The following is a 20,110-nucleotide window of genomic DNA, read 5'->3' on the forward strand; positions in this document are numbered from 1 at the left end:
AACTGTGTGTCACAGAGCAAAGACAAAGCCCAGTGTCACAGCAATCAGACAAATAGCTGCTGGGCGCTGCAGGGCCAGACCAAGGTCGACACTTCTGGACCAATTAGGTCTTATGAGTGCAACAGCATGTGGAACTCTCTGATTCTCTCTCTTTTCCACTCTCTGTGCTCTCAGCGTTGCTGTCACCTTAGCCTCTCTTTCACCCTCTCTTTCACACTCGCATCGTCTTCCTAATTCTTCCAGTTAATCCTGCTCTCGGTCTATCTCTTTTTCTTTGCCTCTCTCATTATTCAAAGCGCATCCTGCTGATCTCTCCCCTTTCCCTCCTCACAGCATCCCAAAACAAGGACAAAGTTGTAATCCATTTACTGCACCCCTGTCAACAGATTCCACCCAAATAATCCTAAAAGACTTACAACCAGGCCTAGGTACTATCAAGGGAAGGGAAGCAAAGCAGAGGCAGAATGCACAAGGGAAGGCAAGTGAGAGCCATAGAGAAAGAGGGAAGAGAGAGGAGAACATACAAGGGGAGTGGAGGAGTGAGGCAACAGACGGAGGGAACTTGTGTCACAGTGATTTGAGTCTTTGTCACGCAGGTGGCGCCCAGGGGTTCCCTCAGCCTGGGCAGAGAGACAAACTGGGGCCCATGTAAACCTTAAAGAGGATTAACCCTGCCGGAGCGCTTTAATGAGACCTGAAAGTGCCGGGCACCAGAGAGCCCCACTGATTGAGCCGCGCTAGAGTCGGCTCCCAACGGTCCGCCGGCCCAGTGGCCCAGCAGCGCTGCCGCAGCCCCGTGGCCTACAGCTGCCCGCTCACACTGAGCCACATCAAAGCAAGCCTGTCTGGGAGAACCCCAAGACGGGAGGAAGGGGAGGAGGGTGGGCATAAGGGAGGTGGAGAGTGTGAGTGAAGGAGAGGTAAGAGGAGGAGGGTGCCTGGATGGAGGAATCCCTTATCTCCTCCTGAGAGGATGCTGCTCTGTGGTGCGAGATTGTCTGGCGCTGCCACCTGTCCCAGGCATCTTTAAAGGCAACACTAAAGCCTGTGATGGGTCTGACCTCCTTGAGCTCCCATTCTTTTATGTCTCTCTTCATTTTCTGCTTTGTTACACCTCCTCCTCCGTCTTCTCCACTCTCCCTCTCTCTCTCTCTCTCTTTCGTTTCCCTCTGTCTCACTTACACCTTCAGACTCAGCCCTGACTCCCTTCCTCTTTTCTACAGCGATATCTTACGTTTCACCAGGCTGCTAGAAACATTTTAATTATACCGTGTTCATCAGCCTCCTCTTCATGTAGAACAATATATACTTGCGACCCTCCAGAGACGAGAGCAAGATACGGGTTGTTTGCTGAAGGGATAAGGGCGCTTATCTTTGCCACTATGTGAGAGGAATGCAAATACAAAAAGGAGCGATGAGATTTGGATACAGGGGAAACAAACATGTGGAAAGCCATGAAATAACTCTGATTCTCCCACAGCACACAGAGGTGATTATCCTCCTGGAGACTACAGGGTAAGTTAAGGAGGAGAGAAAACGCTCAACCAGCTAGCTGAGGAGAAGCTCCCGTGAGCATTTAGTCTTGTTGTTCTTATAGTATACTGCTTAATATTATTGTTAGCAGTGGTGTTTGCTGCAGTTGAGTCTCGTTTTGGATGCAGCAGATGCAGCAAATCTTCATTTTAAGCCTTCAACAACATCAGCAAAGTGCTATTGTTTCTACTTGCCTCTGTGGCTTGACTGATTAACCAATCTCAAGTGAAAGGAAGTAAAACACGCTGACAGATGTTGTGACAATGATACCAAGAAACGCTGAGTATCCTTCTTTGAACATCTTAAGTTCGCTGGAAATTCTTCTTAATTCTTCTTAGCCCCTTCATATTTAATCTTGTCATTGTTAATAAGAGCTGCCATTATTCTGAGATCCTCAGTTCACACACACCAGCTTTGCAGTAAGAGCACCACATGACCTTAAGATGGTATGATCGTGCATTCTCGCAGCACTTCAAACTCTGCTTAACCCCCTCATATCATCAAGCGCTACAAAGGGGCACATGCATGTGAGAATATGGCCTATCTTACAGCATGAGATGCCTCTAATAAGCTGTATAAAAGGGGATCATCTGATTATCCCTGGTGCGCTGGACCAAGGGGCCACAGCAGAGCACAGGCCCATGTTGTTCTTTCTTGATGAAAGGAGGTGGATGGAAGGGATCCCTCTTCATTGCCTGCAGTGTGCCCCAGGCTTCTCTGTGCCGGCACACCGCTGGGGGACTACACCGTGCCACCACGCTCAAAAAGCCAATATTGAAACAATCACAAAGACAAACACTTACCCTTGAAACAGGCACGTGTCTTCTCACCCCAGGCTCTCCTCTGTACTCCCCAGTTCTTTGGGGGGAAGGATGTTTGAACCTGTATCCCAGCCAGCACTTGTCACGGTTAAACCAACAAGAGGCCAGGAAGTTTGTTCTTTGAGTGCGAGTTCGGAAGAGTGTTTGTATTCTTTTTCCACCAACCGTATACATACACACACAATTTAATTGCTCTTTCTTGCTCTCTGCTGCTCTTACAGTTTTGAGACATGTGGAAAGGCCCTGTGCAGTCCATATGAAGTGAAAGAGCGTGGTAATTAACTGTAGAGAGTCCAGGGCCATTGATGTGCGGATCACGTTCAGTTTGGTGACAGCTAGCTCATTCAGTTCAGTGGTCAGCTGCATTTTGATATTGAGGCAGACAGACTGACGCCAGGCCAGCGGCCGGCGTGATACGGCCCAGTAGACCTGAGATCAGCTCGGCGCAGCAGTTTAGAGTTTAGCCCCTTTGACTGGACACTCACTGCCACCCCCTCCGCCACTACATCATAAAATCCCACGATGGATTTTACACCATGGCTCAGTGTTCACACAAGCTTTCCCAGAACACTGGGCCTGGACGATTCAGGTAACAGTCACCTTTGTCCAGGCTGACCAAGCAGGGTTACTGGGATACATGTGAAGGAATCCTTCAGCCAAGAGATCCATACCTCCACTGCCTCTAGCTTAGCAGGCTTGGTTTCTGAGATCAGTCAAGGACGGCAAGGCTTTGGTGTGGGGATTAAGCCCTGGCAGCCAGATCTGGGCTAGATTTTTTTAAGGAGCTAAACCAAAGGCTGATAGGCAGCCATCACAGCCTGCAGACACACCTTGTGTGTCTGGTCTACCCCTATCAATGACTCACTGTATCACAGATACAGTGGAGCCACAAAACCTAACCATTGTCTCTCAAGCTTGGCAAATTAACTTTCCTCTAGTTGCCTTCCTTTCACTAAACGATCTCAGGCGTTTCAGTGCAGTTTTAACATTTGCAAGAAAGCCACTGAAAGCGATGTGCTTTAAGTCCCTCCATGGATGTGTTTAGTCTGGCAAAGAAGGGCAAGTGTTTAAGAAACACACTTTAAAGAAGAAGATCCCCTCGGAGGAAGCAGAGATGCTTCGCCAGCAAGTGGGCTCACTGTTGCAGGACCACTGACCGGCTAATCAGTGCACAATGTAAACAGATGTCGGCGCTGCGCATCCCATTCACACTTGTACACAATTAAGATCTTAAAAAGAAGACTTCTCCCTCATTAATCCTCATCTCAATCCTTTCTTCTTATCCTACAACAAAGCCCCATGTATTAGTGTTGTGGTAAGAAGGATGTGGACTCTTATCCAGTGTTTGCCCAAGAAAAGCGGCTAAGACTCAGGCATCACCACGATTAGCTAATGCTAACAATAGGGGCAATGTTTCCTTAGTGCCTTCTCTTTTCTGCACTGAAGTGGGTGTAAAAACCAGAGTAAACACAGTCTTAGGCCGCGGACGTAAGAGGAGTGGGAGATCACAAGTCTGGGTGAATAGAGATTTACCCAGAGCACAGACCCCTGAAGATAAACCCCCCTCCTTGCTCTCTTCATGTTATTCAACTCCCACGCCTCCCAGAGCTTCACCACCACGTTAATGACCGAGCGACCAGGTGTGGGGAGGCTGCAGGTGCCGTCGCATTTAGGCACATTAAGCACTGACACACACCAGCGCTAAGAGTAATCGGATTTACCTGGCTGTCTGCTGCGTGGCGTGGCACGCCATGCAAGCACAGCACAAAAGCTTAGGGCCCCCTCTCCATCACAAACACACACACACACGCACACACCTGGGATGAATTTAGGAGGTGACAAAGCCGTCATAGAGAGGGACTACCACTGGTGGAGTAAGGGCTCTGTGTGTGTGTGCGTGTGTGTGTGTGTGCGTGTGTGTGATCACATGTGTATGGAACCAGAAACCAGAACAGGAGCCCGTGGCTTTTCACACCTAGTGGCACAGGAGTGGCGACAGACTCTCCAGGCTTCTGGTTCAAAGCAGCCGAGGGAGGGAGGGGAAGCAGAGGTTTTAGGGGAACCCTTTCGTTCTGCTGACCCTCAGACCACTGGAGCTCGTGGGGATTGAGCTCTGGTGCTGGGTTCAATCAGACAGAATGGGACCGCCGCCTTCAGGGACACCCCATGTCCTCAACACCTGGGGCCAGGAGGAGGTGTTTTACACAGCTATGCTCTCAGGTCAGATCATAAGTCTTCCTGAGCAGGATCAGAGAATTGACGGAGACACATCAATGAAAAACACTAGAAGCCATTCAGACTGTTTTTAAGGTTAAAATTTGAGTTTTTCCTCCTTACTGATAACAAATCATGTCTTCACTTTTTTGTCTAAGAGTTAATTACATTAGGCCTCTTAATTATTCTAACAATTCAATTTCAAGTGATCAATGAATCATAAAGTCATAAATTGACAGAAAATGCCAATCACAATTTCCCAGAGCCCGAGTGGAGCCCCGGGGCTTTTTCTTGCCCAGGCAATAGCTGGAAACCATAAATGTTCAATTCACATTGATATCAGAAAGAGAAAAGCTGCAAATCCTCGTATTTAAGAAGCTGCAACTGGCAAATCTTTAAATCTCAATAACTAATAATTATCAAACTGTGGCGGATAAGTTGAGTGTTAATAGTCATGTTGTTTTGGCACAAGCACTTTTATATTAAATCATTGAGGAAGCAGCGCAGAAGGAGAATAAAACCTATCATGCCTACAGCTTCCCAGCAAGCATCACTCTTCTCTCCTCTGCCTCGTATGATTGCAGTCTTCCAGCCTCTTGAGCCCCAATGCACAAAGAAAGCCTCTTGAAGCTCTACGGCCCTTTTGACTTCTCCTGCTGCTTTTGAACTCTCCATTTCAGACTGTGACTTTTCCACATGACCCCAAGCCTCCACATGACCCCTCCTCTCCACTCCACACCCCAAGGCTTCAGTGGTCTGGAACCTCCTGAGCTCCTTCACACATACCCACACACACACATAAAATGAGAAGTGGCAGTGTTGCTGAGTTAGGTCAGGATGTAATGGGCAGTAATGTTCTGCCCTCGAGGGTCCTGTCCACAGCACCGTTGCCTGGTTTTAAGTAACCTTGCCCTTAAAGAGGCACCTTGGTGACTCTCAGACACCGAAGTACGAGGGAGCAGTAGCTAATGAAGTGGCTGAATAAATAGAGTTACAGTATAAGGTTGGGGTCCACTGGACTTTTCATTACTGCTGCTGGATTAAAATCCCTCTGTCCCACTCTGTCTGCCCCAATTCAGAGCCAATTTAACCAAACTAAACAAGCTATCACATCAAATCCTTGTCTGCAGGCTAAGTCCTGGCTACAGTGGCCACTGAATTAACCTCCTAATCAGCCTCTTACTCCCCAATCATCTATCTCCTGTTCTCTCTTTCCACATACACACAGCTTCACTTTCATCTAACTACTACTGTCTATCTCACCTTTTTTTTTTTTCCAAATTATCTTCAGTATCTCACTCAAGCCACAGCTCTCCCTTCACCTCAATCTCTCAGGCTTCATCTCCATTAGTCTCTCTCTCTCTCTCTCTCTCTCTCTCCCCCCCTCTCTCTCTCTCTCACTGCCTTTCTCTCACAGAGGCTCTGAGTCCCACAGAGAGAGAGAGCGGCAGAGTAGGGGGTGGTGAGGTTTGACTCGGCGCTGCTTTGGGGCTTTGAAGTGTGTGTTGATGAGAGAAAGCGGAGTACTGTGTTCAGACAGGCCCCTAATGAGGGAATTAAGAAGCTACGCTGGCCGTTCCCCATACTAACTTCCCAGGCACAAAACAAGACGAGTGTGCGTGCATGTGTTCAGAAATGTGTGTGTGTGTATGTGTGTGTGTGTGTGTAGAGGCGAGAGTGAGCACAAGAGAGAGGCTAATCTGTCAGACTTAATCAAGCATCTGGCAGTCCTGCCTCTCACCTACAGTAAAGAGCCGAACTTGGCCTCAGTCTTTGGAGTGCTGCAAATACGTCCTTGAGCTGTGCCGTTTCTCTGCGAAATCTACAAGTTTTACACTTTTAAAATTAGCCATACTAACTACTCTGCAGCTGGCGGACTTACGGTAGTGTGAGTCCAGGTAGCCGTTGCGGGGGTCCATAGCGAACAGAGTGCCTCGGTACGGCAGGGCATGGTCAGCCAGGTGGGGCAGGGAACCATGCAGCTCCTTCTTGAGCAGGGAGGGCCGTTCTTCTGTGGAGGTGGAGGGCTCCTCGCTTACGTTCCTGTCCGGGGCGCCGGGCGTCGGGGCCTGGGAGCTGATGGCATTGCGCCTCTCACGGTGGTAAGGCGTGCCGGAACTCTCGTCCTCTGCAAAGGTAGGAGGACAGAAGGAGAGAAGGAGAATCTGATGTTAAAAAATTGGAGAAGGGAAACACTGAGCAGACGTATCAATGGGTGTATAAATATAAAAATGAATATGAGAGTATAAATATGAATATCTTACATCTCTATGAGCAGATATAAGAATGGGAGCAGAGGTGAGAATCTCTTCCTCATACTGGTTAAATTTCTTACACATACCCACTCCCACACACACAGCTTTAGACACACTGAACGCTCACACACATGGTAAGGAAGTCAGTTCATGTAGGAGGCGCCGGTAAAGGGAGGAGTTGGAGATCAGCTTTGTACACCTGAAACCTGCTGGGTATTATGGGTGTAAATCTGCTAGGGTTTCCCTTCTACCGCGCCAGATGTGGGAGTTCAGAGGCAGATGGTGTATGAGCGAATGGACACCATGGATGAAAAAATCCCAACCTCTTCATTTTGCACAGTTGAGGCAGTGTTTCCCAAAAGTCTGTTCTTAAATTCAGCTCTGCCTGTTCGTTTTATAAAGAAATGGGCTCCCGTGGAGGAGGCAACGCAGGCTTTCCGTCTGCATTCCAAGCTGCCCATTACCAAGCGTCATGGGCTGTATCGACCCCACCCTCCGCTCTCCTGTTTGCTCCTTCTCCCCACTCTCTCACTGTTTTAAACTAATCTTTCATACTGAGGGCAAAATTAGGAGGAGTGGGGTCTCTGGAGTTAACTGCCTGGCATGCAAGATATATGCAGAGCTGAGTTCGAGGGCTAAGCTCCGCCAGAAAGACATGACCCTTAACCCTTGGCCTAACCTCTGAACTGACATGTATAAGGCTCAGCTGGCCTCCTGACCCGGTATTAGCCTTCTCTGTAGTACAATACTATATAGACTAACTCAGAAACTGGCATGGCATGTCACACTGGTAGGCTAGATGCCCGAAAGTGTTTAGTACTTTGAGGTCTTTAGTAAGGTCATTTGTTGAATGAGACTCTTTTGGCCCAGAGCCACATTCTTCAAATCAAGCTCTCCAACCCAGTCTGGTCTTCATTCAGGCCCTGACTCCTTTATCAGCTGCTGCCATGAATGGTCTTCATGCTCAGTCCTGGTTATATGCAATTATGATTTCACCACTGAGGGTGTTGGTCAACAGTGCACTCCAACGCTCATTCTTGCGTTAATGTGGCTCACTGAGACCCTGGCAAAATGCCTCTGTGCTGGCGCCAGAGGTTCTGTAGTATTAGCAGCCTAGTGGTTCAGGGCTCCCCCACTATGCACTGCAACCCAACAGCATCCAACTGCCAATTAAGAACAGAGGAGAGGGCCAGATTAAAGAGCACTACCTTAAGCACTGAAGAGGACCGCCATAGCGCTGTACCACTTCACAGAAGAAGAGAAAAGAAAGGGGGAGGTTAAGAGAGGGAAACTGAAAGAGAGAATGAGATTGAGTGAGGCAAAGAGAGAGCAGGGTAGCAACCCACGGGTCCCGCTTTTATTCCCCTCACTCTCCCACATCCATTACCAGCGTTCGGGCCAGCGGTGCATCGGCGCAGCACTGGCAGCAGATTCAAGGATTCTTAACGCGGAACTGACAGCCAGAGAGGCAAGCCACTCTCATCCGCGGGAAATGACAGTGTCAGTTATGATATAAGTATTTAATCCTATACTGCACAGCCAGTGATCTTATTAAGGGAATAATGGCACTTATACGGTTAAAGCTGGATTAATAGGTCTGCTCTTGCAAAGCGCAATATTAACATAAAGGGATTTTGGAATTGGGTTCATCTCCTGACATGGATTGAAAGAAGTCGAGGCTGTAAACTATGCTGGGAGCAAGCACCGCTAAGGGTAGAGCATGTAGCTGTGTGTAGCACAGGCTTCCACTGTGTACTCTCAGCTCTTTCAAATCCAGAAAATCAAGCATTACATCTGGGAAAATAAAAAACGTCTACGAATTTATGAGTTCTTCTACTTTCTTTCGTACATATATTTGATGTTTTATACATGGACCAATCACTGGGGCCTTAGATGGTGTAGCAGTGAGGAGGCCACTGGGCACCAAAACTAGCCTAAAATGAACGAAAAACTACTAGAGACTCAGCTGCTTACTTTAGAAAATATACTATGCATTACTTCTTTTTTACTATTTTAATTTGTCTTGCTCACTCTTTTCTCGCCAATCTCTCTTGTTCCTTTCTTTTTTCCTCCTCCTCCAGTGACCCCCAGCACTATTCAGATATGTCTCTCTCTTCCAAGGGAGGTCAAGCGACTAATAGTTCAATCACAGCCGTGTCACAGTCCCACCATCCCCCTCAGTCACCATGGAAAGCCCACAGGGGGTTCATCATTCTACCATATACCACCTTCAGGGGCTTCATTACTTCAGTTTATAGCACCTTAAATGGTTAAACAAACACTCAGCTGCACAAGGGTCAATTGAATTCTCGTACTGGTGGAAGAGAGTGAGGTTTCTCGATTGTGCTGCTTGCACCTGCAGGTGGAAACTTTTTGTATCCGTATACCATGTCAGGAATCTGTCAAAAAATGGGCTAATGAAGACAGAGCAGACGCAGGTAAACACATGCAACTTTGAAAAGTTCAACCGTGCAACACTTCTCTAACTCTGACCGTCCGCCCAACAGACCCTTTCCCTTTTTCCCTCCCTCATTTTTCATTCCTCTTTTATTTCCCTCTCTTTTCCCATGGTTGCCACATCCAGTCCTCTACCAGTTTGCAGGTCTATTCAGCCCAATACAAAAGCAGCAGGCCGGTCCTCTGTGGACCAGAGGAAAGCATGCCTCTCTCAAAAAAAAAAAAAAAAAAAAAAACAGAAAAAAGAACTATCCCACTCTCTCTCTCTATGGTGATTGAATTTCTTAACATCTTTTCAAAAAGCGCTTAAATGCCTGGAGGCGAGAGGAAGAAACAAGCTAATGGTGGATGGGGAGCACTGAACAAATTTCAGAGCCCTTTCCTGCTCGCGTTTGAGGTTGAAAGCGAGCTCCTGCCTTTCAAGTTTCAAAGTCCTCCTTCCTCCCGCAGTGTCACTGAAGGATTTGAAAAGAAGGTAATTGTGCTCACTGCCGTCCTGATCAGAGCACACGCCCCGGCTCTAGTATTTCAGGAGCTTTCTCTGCCACTATTATGGTACCTGGTGCTCCATTCCTGCATTCTTCCTCCCTTACTACTCTTTCTCCCCTCTCTCTCTCTCTCCAACCCTCAAAAAATGCACTCTCCCTTGCTCTCCCTCACTTGCTTTCTATCCTTCTTTCACCCCCAGCAAGCCACTCATTAAATCCTAAAGCCCAGGTTTCTCCCTTTTTTCCCCTTGTCTGGGGTCTCTATTGTAAAACTGGCACGAATACCTTCAGAGAAAACCCTATGCATGGCCTTTAATATGGCGGCATAAAAGAGAGCGTGGATGCAATGACAAAATGAAATTTTAAAAGAGATAATGAGATATGGAGTGGGGCCAATTCCTCTGAGAGTTGGGCTCTGGGACAAGGGGGGCTTAAGTTAAGGGTACCCAGCCAATTCAAAGAAATGAAAAGTGAAACAAAACCCTTGGCTTGTTGTTTTTGAAGGTATTTTCTAGAGGCAGAGGTTAAGAACAAGGATTGCTGTTCCCGCACATGCCAATCTGTCCTTGACTCTCAAGCATCTGATTTGCCCTCCAGCCTGAACTCGGTCGGTCTCTAAAGCTGGGGCACGTATGTTTCAGGGGTGCACAAAGGGCCACTGCACATCACACCACCACCCCCACCGACACCACCACCACCCTTTCCTAAAAGCCTAAACATCAGAGGAGGTGTTGTTGTACCTCTGAGCCAAAGCCAGACATTTGCTGTGTTCCACCTTCGAACTTCTGAAAGCACTGTTGTCAGTGGCACAAACAGGTTTTGGCTGGGGAGCACATGGAGAGTGAACAAGGAGGAGAGGAGTGGAGGATATACAGTGAAACCACAAAACATTTCTTCAAAGCTCCTCTCCTCCTGTGCAATAATCTCTTGCTCCTTTTTTTTCTTTCTCTTGCAAATCAACTCCCGGGAAAGACTCAAGACTCCCCAATTAACAATGAGAGGGGGAAGAAAAATTCCAGCAGCTGGCTGGAGTTTAATAAGAGCACCTCTCCAAGCGGCTTAGGCTTATGTACCTGATTCACCGGCCCTGGCATTGGCGCTATAGACAGAGGGAATCACTCACGATTAGCGCAGGCTGAAAGACGAGGGAGAGAGACCGCTCAAACTCCACCAAACCCAACACAACCAGAGCACAGGGGATTACGGCAATTGTGTGAGGTATTTTTCTGATCAACTTCTTGGCTGACGGGCGCGGTGCCATAAGGAGCTGGGTGCCTTCCCCTAAAAAAAAAGAGTTCAGTTCTGCATTATGTGAAGGTTACTAACTCCCAGCGGAGCCTAAAAAGGGGCGACATTCGAGAAACTCCTTGACAAACAAATCCTCTAAATGTCAGCAGGCAGAATCAGGACATTACCCTCATGTCTGGGGGCAGGCTAGTTAGCAACCCCCCATTCAAAATATTTGTCAGAGCTCTGGAGAACTTCAGCAAACCTAAAGTTCACTCCCTTTAACTTTAAGCTCATGTTTGATTCTGTCTCTGCAGAGTGAATCCGCAGTGGTACATTATTTAACCATCAGCGTGTGACTGATGTTTGGATGAATTGCAGCGAGAGGCACGGGCAGGTCAGGATGCTCCCTCTCCTGGTTAGCAGTTGATTGTCAGTTGCCGATTCCCCACACAGCGCCTGCAAGCGCCCTCTTCAATATTCATCTAGGGCAAATTTGATGACTCCCACATCTCAATTTGGCTCACACCCCAACCCCCTGCTCCACAGCCTGTTCTCTCTGCCGCCAGGGGTCTGCTGGGACGCACCCAGAGCTCAGCATCTCATAGTCCCAGCCTCCAAGCCCCGGGGCTGGGGAGGGGCAAATCAAAGCCTGCTTGGCGCTTTCCATCTTCCCTACGTTCACCTCAAATCAGCCTCACAGCAGGGTTGTGTCATGCCAAGCCTCCGCCTGCCCCTAGCTAGCCCTTATTCACCCATTAGGGGCACAGGCCCACCATAGAGCGGCCGAAACCCCACTACCGTTTCATCAGGGCCACATTGTGAGGGAGCAATGAGCATTGCAGTGAGAGAGCTGAAAGCCCTGACTCTAAAATGCACACTGATGCGTTTTTGACCACGGATAGTTATGGCTTTTAAGGTTTTTCACTCAAAGGGCACCTTGGCCTGCATTCTTTGAGGAATCAAACACGAAGAGATGCATTTGATCAAGGCTTCAAAGCAAAAATTGCCATTTAGTGGTCTGATTGGCTTATAGGCTGTATTAGCATTGCTTCAGATACTCACAAGCAAGCTATGATCTGCCATAACCTGTTAGTTATTTATACTGTCCTCTGCAACAATATAAAATGATTGTGTTCTAGGGCAGACTAGGGCAGAATTATGTCCATTTGGGATAGTGGGTCTTTTAGGGTGAATCTGGGCACACTGCCCACCAGACCAGAGTGGGCCAGCTTTCCACTGGGCCTCAGCATTGGAATCCCACTTCTGACACCAGAGTGATCCGGACCAAGTCTGTGGCACTCAGATTAGGAACGGCTCGCCAAGAGAAATGGATATCCAGCCAAAGCAAAGAAACACAGAGCCAACAGTTAGGATAAAATAGAAAAAATAATTTCAAGCACAAGCAAATGGGATCCAAAATGCCACTGTGGATGTTTCCCACCTTACAGAGTAGAATGATATCACAAAGTTCTTTCACTGAACCTTCAATGGCTCAGACTTCACATCCATGGTGCATTTGTTCCCTAAATACTCTTAAGTAAACACAGTACGATGTTCTGCTTCTGCTTGTGTAAAATACGCATTCACACATTCTGGTACATGTGTTTCAGTGCATAAGTGTGCACCACATTAACTGAGGCCCACATTAAGATAGTTAGCCAGCACTTACTAGGAGCTGGATAATTAGACACTTCAAAGGCACCTGCCCGCCATCCCAGAGGGTCCAGGAATCGCAGCGCCCCGCCCCATTTAAAAGCATGTTAACTCCTATCTGAGGCTAGCAGGCTAATTTAACTCTTGACATTTGATATCTAAGGAATGAGAGGGATCAGCCATTTAGCTGGAACAGGATTACCCCCCCACACACCCTCAACAGCCCTCCTCCTCCTCTCCCTCCCCTTCAACCCCAAAACCCCCCTCTCCCAGTCAGGCCGGATTCATTAATTTTCCTGCTGCTAAGCACTTTATCAATGACTGGTGAACGTCTAAGTCCTGAGTGGACTCTCGCTCTCTCTCCCTCCCTCTCTTCTGTGGTGATTAGGCCTGTGGATGTTCAGATCTGTCTGTCGAATTCACTGCCTGCTCCGCTGCTGCTGATCTATTCTCGCACCTGCCATGCAGCTCGGTAAACAGAGGTGAAACTGTTTCGCGAGCCATGTTTGCACAGCACTTAAGACGTCGTCCACACTAAGCTGGCTAATTTTGAAAACACTGTCTGAGTGTGAAGAGAGTGTGAAAACCAGAATAACATTTCCAAGTCACATTAATGAAGGATTCAGGTTGTTCCGTTCCCTCTTGCTATCTGTGACCTCCTGCTGAACTAAAATTCAGTTGTTCTCATTTACATATTGTTCTGTTGTCAGAAAACGTAAGAAGAAGAATAAAACAGTGACATGATGCCACACTGCAAAAAGTGAAATCTAAGTGAGAGGAAATATCTTAAATTTAGGCAATATATACTTTCTGTGTGCTGGCACAGAATTGCCTGTTTGATGATGATGATGTTATTCATTGTACATCTGTATTAATTTCCAACAGCACCACAGCCAAACATGTTAAAACGAAGTCAATAACCCTTGACTGATAACAGGTTGAGAGGTGCTGGGAGTTCATTCTCATTCATAACTCTACATTAGTCTCAGTCTAATGCCTTCTGCTGAATGTCTACATTACAGGTTGAATCAGGGGCTACACATGAGTGTGACTGATCTGGGTTAAATGAACAGCATGCCTGGGCCTTTGATGGTGCAGCTGGTAATGCTTACAGTTTCTAACCCATCACATTTGGACACAAGGTCTATTTACCAGAGAGCATGACAATCAGAATTCCAAACTACAAGCCAAATGTCATAAAAATAACCCAACTCAACTGACTCCCGCACTCTGCTCCCACAATGAGGGGCTGTTCTGCACACACATTAAGTCACCTGGTGTTAAAAAACGCCAAATCTAATTGAATCAACTTTTTGCATTTACAGCTTGACACATTAATTATATAAAATAACATTAGTTCATTTTCCACATTTTTTTCCCATCAAGACCTAAAAGGTGCCAAACAACCTCACAAAGAAGCCTTTATAAACCTATCAATCATCATTTGCCTTCCAACATCCTATCATCATCATTAGGGCTGACGGTTTGGCTACGAAATCCCAGACCTGACCCTCACCCGCCCCCAGCGTGTGATATGAATGGGAGTGCCCGCTTAATAAACAGGGTGTCATTCACCCCTCTCCCCCTTAAAATACAGGTGAAACCTGGACCCCTTCATTACAGTGTCTGCAGCAGGCAGGGAAAGCTCTGCAGATTAGAGGATCTGCTGTGTTGGCCAAACAGACTTAACCACCGTCTGCTTGGAAGGTGCTGGAGGATGGAGGTGAGTAGGGGAAAGGAAAAGGCTCCAGACTTTCTGTGTGATTAGATAAGTGGCTCTGTAGTGCAATAAAAATGACAACACAGGGTGAAAGTTGCAGGTTTGGACGATATGATGGACTGGAGCAATCATATTGTATGTCACAGGTTAGATCAGCCAGTATGTGTCAGTGTCACTGAGTCCCACACACACCAGGTCTGCTGTACATTGTAGTGTGTGTTAGAGAGAGGAGTTATTTGAGGTGTCCAAGATTTCAGAGCAACAAATCCTTTCAATTTTCTCCATAACTAGGTAACTGGCAGTGGAGGCCTTTGGATAGGCATGAGGTTAAAAAGATGAGCAACTGTTTTGGAAAGAAATCTGATGTGTATGACTTCGAAGGAGCACGAAACAACAGCTGAGCTTAAAATTCTGTTTTTTAGCAGCGTTAATGGAGAGGCTGAGGTGAGAGGTCACACTTTGTAGACCCATGTTAACTCATCCAACCGGTGACTTTCAGGGATATTCTTCATACCAAAGTGACAGAAAAAAACATGGGAACAAAGTTGTGATAGTAATCAAACAACCATTTATCAGAGAGAATCTCAAGTTTCTATGATGAAGAACATGGAGGATCGTATAAATAAATGGGGAAAACATGTCCAGAGCATACATCTGGCCACATCATTGAAAGTGTAAGTGAATCCAGCCTGATAATGGCACCATGACATAAGAAAGACAACAGAGCAGATAATGTTTTGACTTATCGATTGTAGAACCCCAATTACAATGAAGTTGGGATGTTGTGTAAAACATAAATAAAACAGAACATTTTGCTAAACTTTTTTTTAACATATGCTCAATTGAAAACAGTACAAAGAAGAAGAATACATTTAATGTTTGAGCTCATCAGCTTCATTGATTTTTGTAAAAATGTGCTTATTCTGAATTTGATGCAGCAACATGTTTCAAGCAACATGTTTAGTTGCTCCTGGGACAGGAGCAACTAAACACTGGGAAAGTTGTGGGATGCTCCAAAAACACCTGTTTGGAACATTCCACAGGTAAACAAGTTCATTAGTAACAGGTGAGAGTATCATGATTGGGTATGAAAGGGGCATCCTGGAAAGGCTCAGTCATTCTTGTCAGTAAATACAGTTTGTCTGCAATGACTGCACTCGTTTACACACGTTTGGCGCAGAGCATCCCCTTTTTGGAATCAGGCTTATAGATTTTGGTTATAAAATCTGAAAAAAGTCTGCAAAAGTGTCAGTTGCTCCACTGCCTGGTCACACATCATGTGGCTTCCTAACACTGCCTTTGCTCCCTGTGTCTCTCCCCGTGTCTCTGCCTCCTGTTGCTGTCCTCTCTCTGTAATGAGCTCTCCTCATGTATGACCTCTCCTGTCACTCCCGGCAGTCGAATCCTCCCCTCCAGCTCCGCTCTCGCCTCCTTCTCTAATCTCCGCATTACTTTGCCATTAATCCCACATTCCACACAACCATGGCCGGTGCAGCTCTGATGACAAGTTGCCTTCATAATCTGGCCTTCAGCGGGACGGAACGAGAGCAGTGTTAAAATTATCACGGTAAAAGACTCGCCTCTTTATCTTAGGATTCACCTGTGGCATGCGGCATTTGCCTCTCTACACACCACCTTCTGTATCTCATTCACACTTTCTTCCCGCTAATCTTTTCTTCCTCACTCCTGATTTCCTGATCTCATGCCTCATCCTCCCATGTTTTCTCCCGGTTCCCATGTCTTTCCCAAATCTCCACTACCTCCCTCCGTCCACCCGTCTCCCTCCCTCCAGAGCCCCATGCTGAGCTGCTCCAGAGCCAAGCCAGAACAAAGAGCCCATTGAGCCGAGCGGAGACATAATGTGGGCCGCCTCTGACAGCACCGAAGATGAAGTCATGAGGTCGCCAAACAGTTAATAATGACGGCCCATCCTCCAGCTGCACCAAGTGTGTACAAGTGTGTGTATGTACAGTTCGGTGCCGTCGAGGAAAGTGAGAGAAAATGAGAGATTATGTGTCTGCATGCATGCATGACCGAGTATCTACAGTATGCAATGCATGTGTACATATCTCAGAGCATGTGGATGGATAAAAAGCTTTTAAGAGCGTAATGAGATACTCCATGACACTCAAAAATGCGCTCAATCACTTTGTAAATACCACAGAGGAAAAACAAAACCTTCAGAGAATTGCACTTTTAGTTTTGGCTGTGCTCCAGCTGCGTTGAGGAGCACCCACCCCACCCCACCCCACCCTACCCCACCCCACCACCGACCCCCTTTCCTTATTGGAGTCTGTCTGGCGCAAAGTCTGACATGAGACACATCTCCCCGGGACTGGAGCTGTCGCTGCGAGGCCCACACTCCGAACATCATTAGACTTGCAGCTCCAGGTGAGATCAGGCAGGCTAGGAAAGACTGCAGAGAGGTGCATGTGTATTTGTGTCTCTGTGCAAAAGCATGCATGCGGTTCGAGCATTAATCTCAATGCGTCTGAATGGGCATGGCCTATTAAAATGCCTTTACAGGACAACTTGCTTGTCAAGAGGCCTCCAGGCGAGTTGGGCTCAGGACAGGGGGAGGAGGAGGAGGCGGGGAGAGACAACGGTGAAAGACAGCTATGCAATTGATTAACATTAGAAGGACTTGCTCAAGTTCAAATTGCACGGCCCCTGTGCTGTAAGCTACAGACATTTGTTTCCCCGCAAGTAGAATGTTTCTTTCAAACCCTGCCTCTGCTACACATCTGAGTTCAATTCTCCGCATGCCCTCTCTCTGAAAATCAATTCCTCCTCCTCTCCTCTGCTCTTTTCCTCCAGCTCTGCGAACAAACCAGGGCGAGGGGATTACACTGTCCTTCCCCAGATCCAAGCAAGACAACAAATGGTTCTTATCAACTGACACCCCCCTGCCATCCAGGAGGAAGAGGCAGAAAAACTGGCCAAGCCGCCCCGGCACGGATGTGTTTCTGGGCTCTGTCTGCCAATCGAGGCAACTCTTTTCACACTTGAAGCCTGAGCTATTTACGAGAGCCCTGGGAGAATGCGTCCGCAGCACCGGAGGGTGGGAAGAAAGGAGGGGAGAGAGCTGCTGCTTCTCAACCTCTGCTTCTAATCAATCACCAGAAATCACTGCCATGGTTTATGGCCTTTGATCCTAGCTCCTCTTTCGCACTGCGAGGGAGAGAGCTGGGCGGGGAAAGGGGAGGGGGAGCAGGGAGAGGAGTGAGAGTCAAGGCCCAGAGGGTGTGGAGGTCAGGGGAGAGAGATTAGGGGGTATAGGGCCTTTTGCTCTCTCAAAGCATGTCTTGATTTAATCCAGTGAGTTTTTAGTGTTGAGCGAAAGTGGCCTGAATATACAGGACGCAAAAAAAATAAGAGTCAGGCTCCAAAAATGATGCTATATCCACAGATGATGTCTCTTAAAATAATAATGCCAGAAATGTTTTGTTTAAGTCTTTTTATTTAGGTATGTGTTTGTATTATGTATTTGATGGGAAAGAATGTAAAAGATATAAATACTACATTATTAATCATATCATATCATATATATATATAAACACTACATTATTAATCATATATATATAATCGCCATACATTAAAAGTATTTTTTTGCGTTTAGCTTTTCTTTGAAGTTGATATGAAGTCAGAATCTTTTTTTTTCTTAATGCTGCCCTGTACAAATAGCTTCACGTGTTGCTAAAGTAACGCTAACCGCAGCTAATTAGTAGCCTCCCAGTGAACACGGCCGCAAGGAACACTGAATCAACAGGGGCCAGTTTGACGACAGGGAATAAGGTTACAGTACTGAGGTGATTTACTGAGTTTTTTGATGGACAGATAGCTTTACTTGCTGCTAAAGTAACTGCTAAGCGTAGTTGCCCATAGCTAGTTAGCTCAGTTAGCTGTGTAGCTAGCAGTCCTAGTAGCTGACTCAGGCCCTGGGTGCTAGGAGCCAAACATGGCAGGACAATCACTTTGGTACAACATTCTGCATACTGTTTTTAGTCCTGCCATGTTCACTGGGAGCTCCTTGTCCGGGCAGAGTCAGCTCATAGGCCCGCTAACGTTAGCTGCATGGCAAGGGGGTTGGTGGTATATGGGGTTTAGGGTAGCCAATGCTATAAACGCCACTCAATATCCACGACAAGTCCCTCTCTGGATGCCTGTTGTATTTAAACTAATGATGCATTATTTTTGTGTATTTTTTTTGGCATATAGAGAACCAACTACTCACAAGTTAGGGTAATGATTCTCATTAATGTCCTTTTCACTATATGTCACACTAAAAAATGAAAAAGTAGAACATGTCTTAAAATGCATTGCATACAGTGTATGAATGAGTCAATAAAACCACATACAGAATGAATAAGATCAGCTCATGAGCTGCCCTGCACAGTCATTCTTTTACACAAACTCCAACACTGGTGGCAAGGCCACTAGTTGCTACTTCACCCTCAGTCCCATTCAACAAGAACCCGGCTGTGGTGAGGAGGTGTGAGCGAGCAAACAAAACAGACAGGACGCGGACAAGAACACACCACAATAAATCCTCTTGGCAGGGTCAGGACACTCCTGCTTTGTTGCTCCTGGCAGGAGGGAGGCCACTGATGCCTACCGACAAATGGACAGAGTGGTAGAATAATCAAGTGCTCTTTCCCCACTTTATGGGTTTATGAGGTTATGGGGCCCTTAGAAGCCCCTGCGCCTCCCCTCCCTCTCTGAGAGGAGCGACATCCGGCAGGGCCACAGTGCCGCTGGGCTGCAGCAGGGCTGGGATGTTCGATGAATCCCTGGTCCTCTCACACAGGGCGGCTTGATTTGTCTTTGTGAGGCTGGTCGTTGGTTCAGAGACTTGTCCCTGACCCGGGTGACCCCTGACCCCCAGGCCATTCTGGCTCTCAGCGTGTCAGTGAAAATGATCTCAGTTTCTTCTAAGGAGCCATTGTGATGGCCAGCATGAGTTATCACAGCCTGTTAGAATTAAAAATCTATGATTGACATGTAAAACTGAGATTGTGCTCCATAATCGGTGCAAATTACAGCGAAATTCATCTACAACATACAACTTGGGTGTCATTTTTGTAGCTTCGGCCATCATCTCCATTGGAAATAATAACACTGTGCTTGCTGGGAATGCAGCATTGCTAAAAAAAAAAGTCCAAGCACACAACACAATCATGCAGGTCTTTAGTAAACTCCCAGGCCACCAAACATACTTGGAAGAAAACCCCAAGGCCGGCAACATATTTATCATCCCAACTGTCAGTTACAAACATCCATCATAGTTTGCAGTTTCCTGTTCAACTTTGACCTGCTGTACTTACCATAGTTGTGCATCTGTCCAGTTTTCCAGTGCAACAAAGGAATATTACTGACATTTCACTCACTTTGGGTTTTATCCATCCAAAAAAAGTTGTTTAAATAATCTCATTTACGTCATGTCTGATTGTCTGACATCTCGTGTTTCTTGCCCTCTCTGACTTCATTGTATATATGAAGTCAGAGAAAGCTCCCAGATCACAGCAACTGCTTTGGTGAGTCCAAAGTTATCATAACTGATAGAAAGACTATAAAAACCAGACCTGTTTTGTAAAAAAAATTGTCCTTTGAAGGCTAATTTTAAGTTTTTCATTGAGGTTCAAAGCCATGTTTCTTTCTACACCCACCAGAGCAAACAAGTAGGACGATCTCTGACCAAGAAAAAAAAAAGATGCAATTCCACTACAGCTAAATCCTGGC

The 20,110-nt window shown here is 46.7% G+C and overlaps 1 protein-coding gene across 1 annotated transcript in view; it reads right to left on the reverse strand.

Moving 5' to 3' along the window:
• gli3 (GLI family zinc finger 3) overlaps window positions 1-20,110 on the reverse strand; it is a 92,425-nt gene that overhangs the window by 49,970 nt on the left and 22,345 nt on the right. Inside the window, exon 3 of the mRNA XM_076761511.1 lies at window positions 6,451-6,696. Coding sequence (XP_076617626.1) covers window positions 6,451-6,696 — 246 coding nt within the window. The remainder of the gene's footprint in view (window positions 1-6,450; window positions 6,697-20,110) is intronic.

The sequence above is a fragment of the Chaetodon auriga genome, chromosome 21, assembly GCF_051107435.1.
Source record: "Chaetodon auriga isolate fChaAug3 chromosome 21, fChaAug3.hap1, whole genome shotgun sequence".
Lineage (NCBI taxonomy): Eukaryota > Metazoa > Chordata > Actinopteri > Chaetodontiformes > Chaetodontidae > Chaetodon > Chaetodon auriga.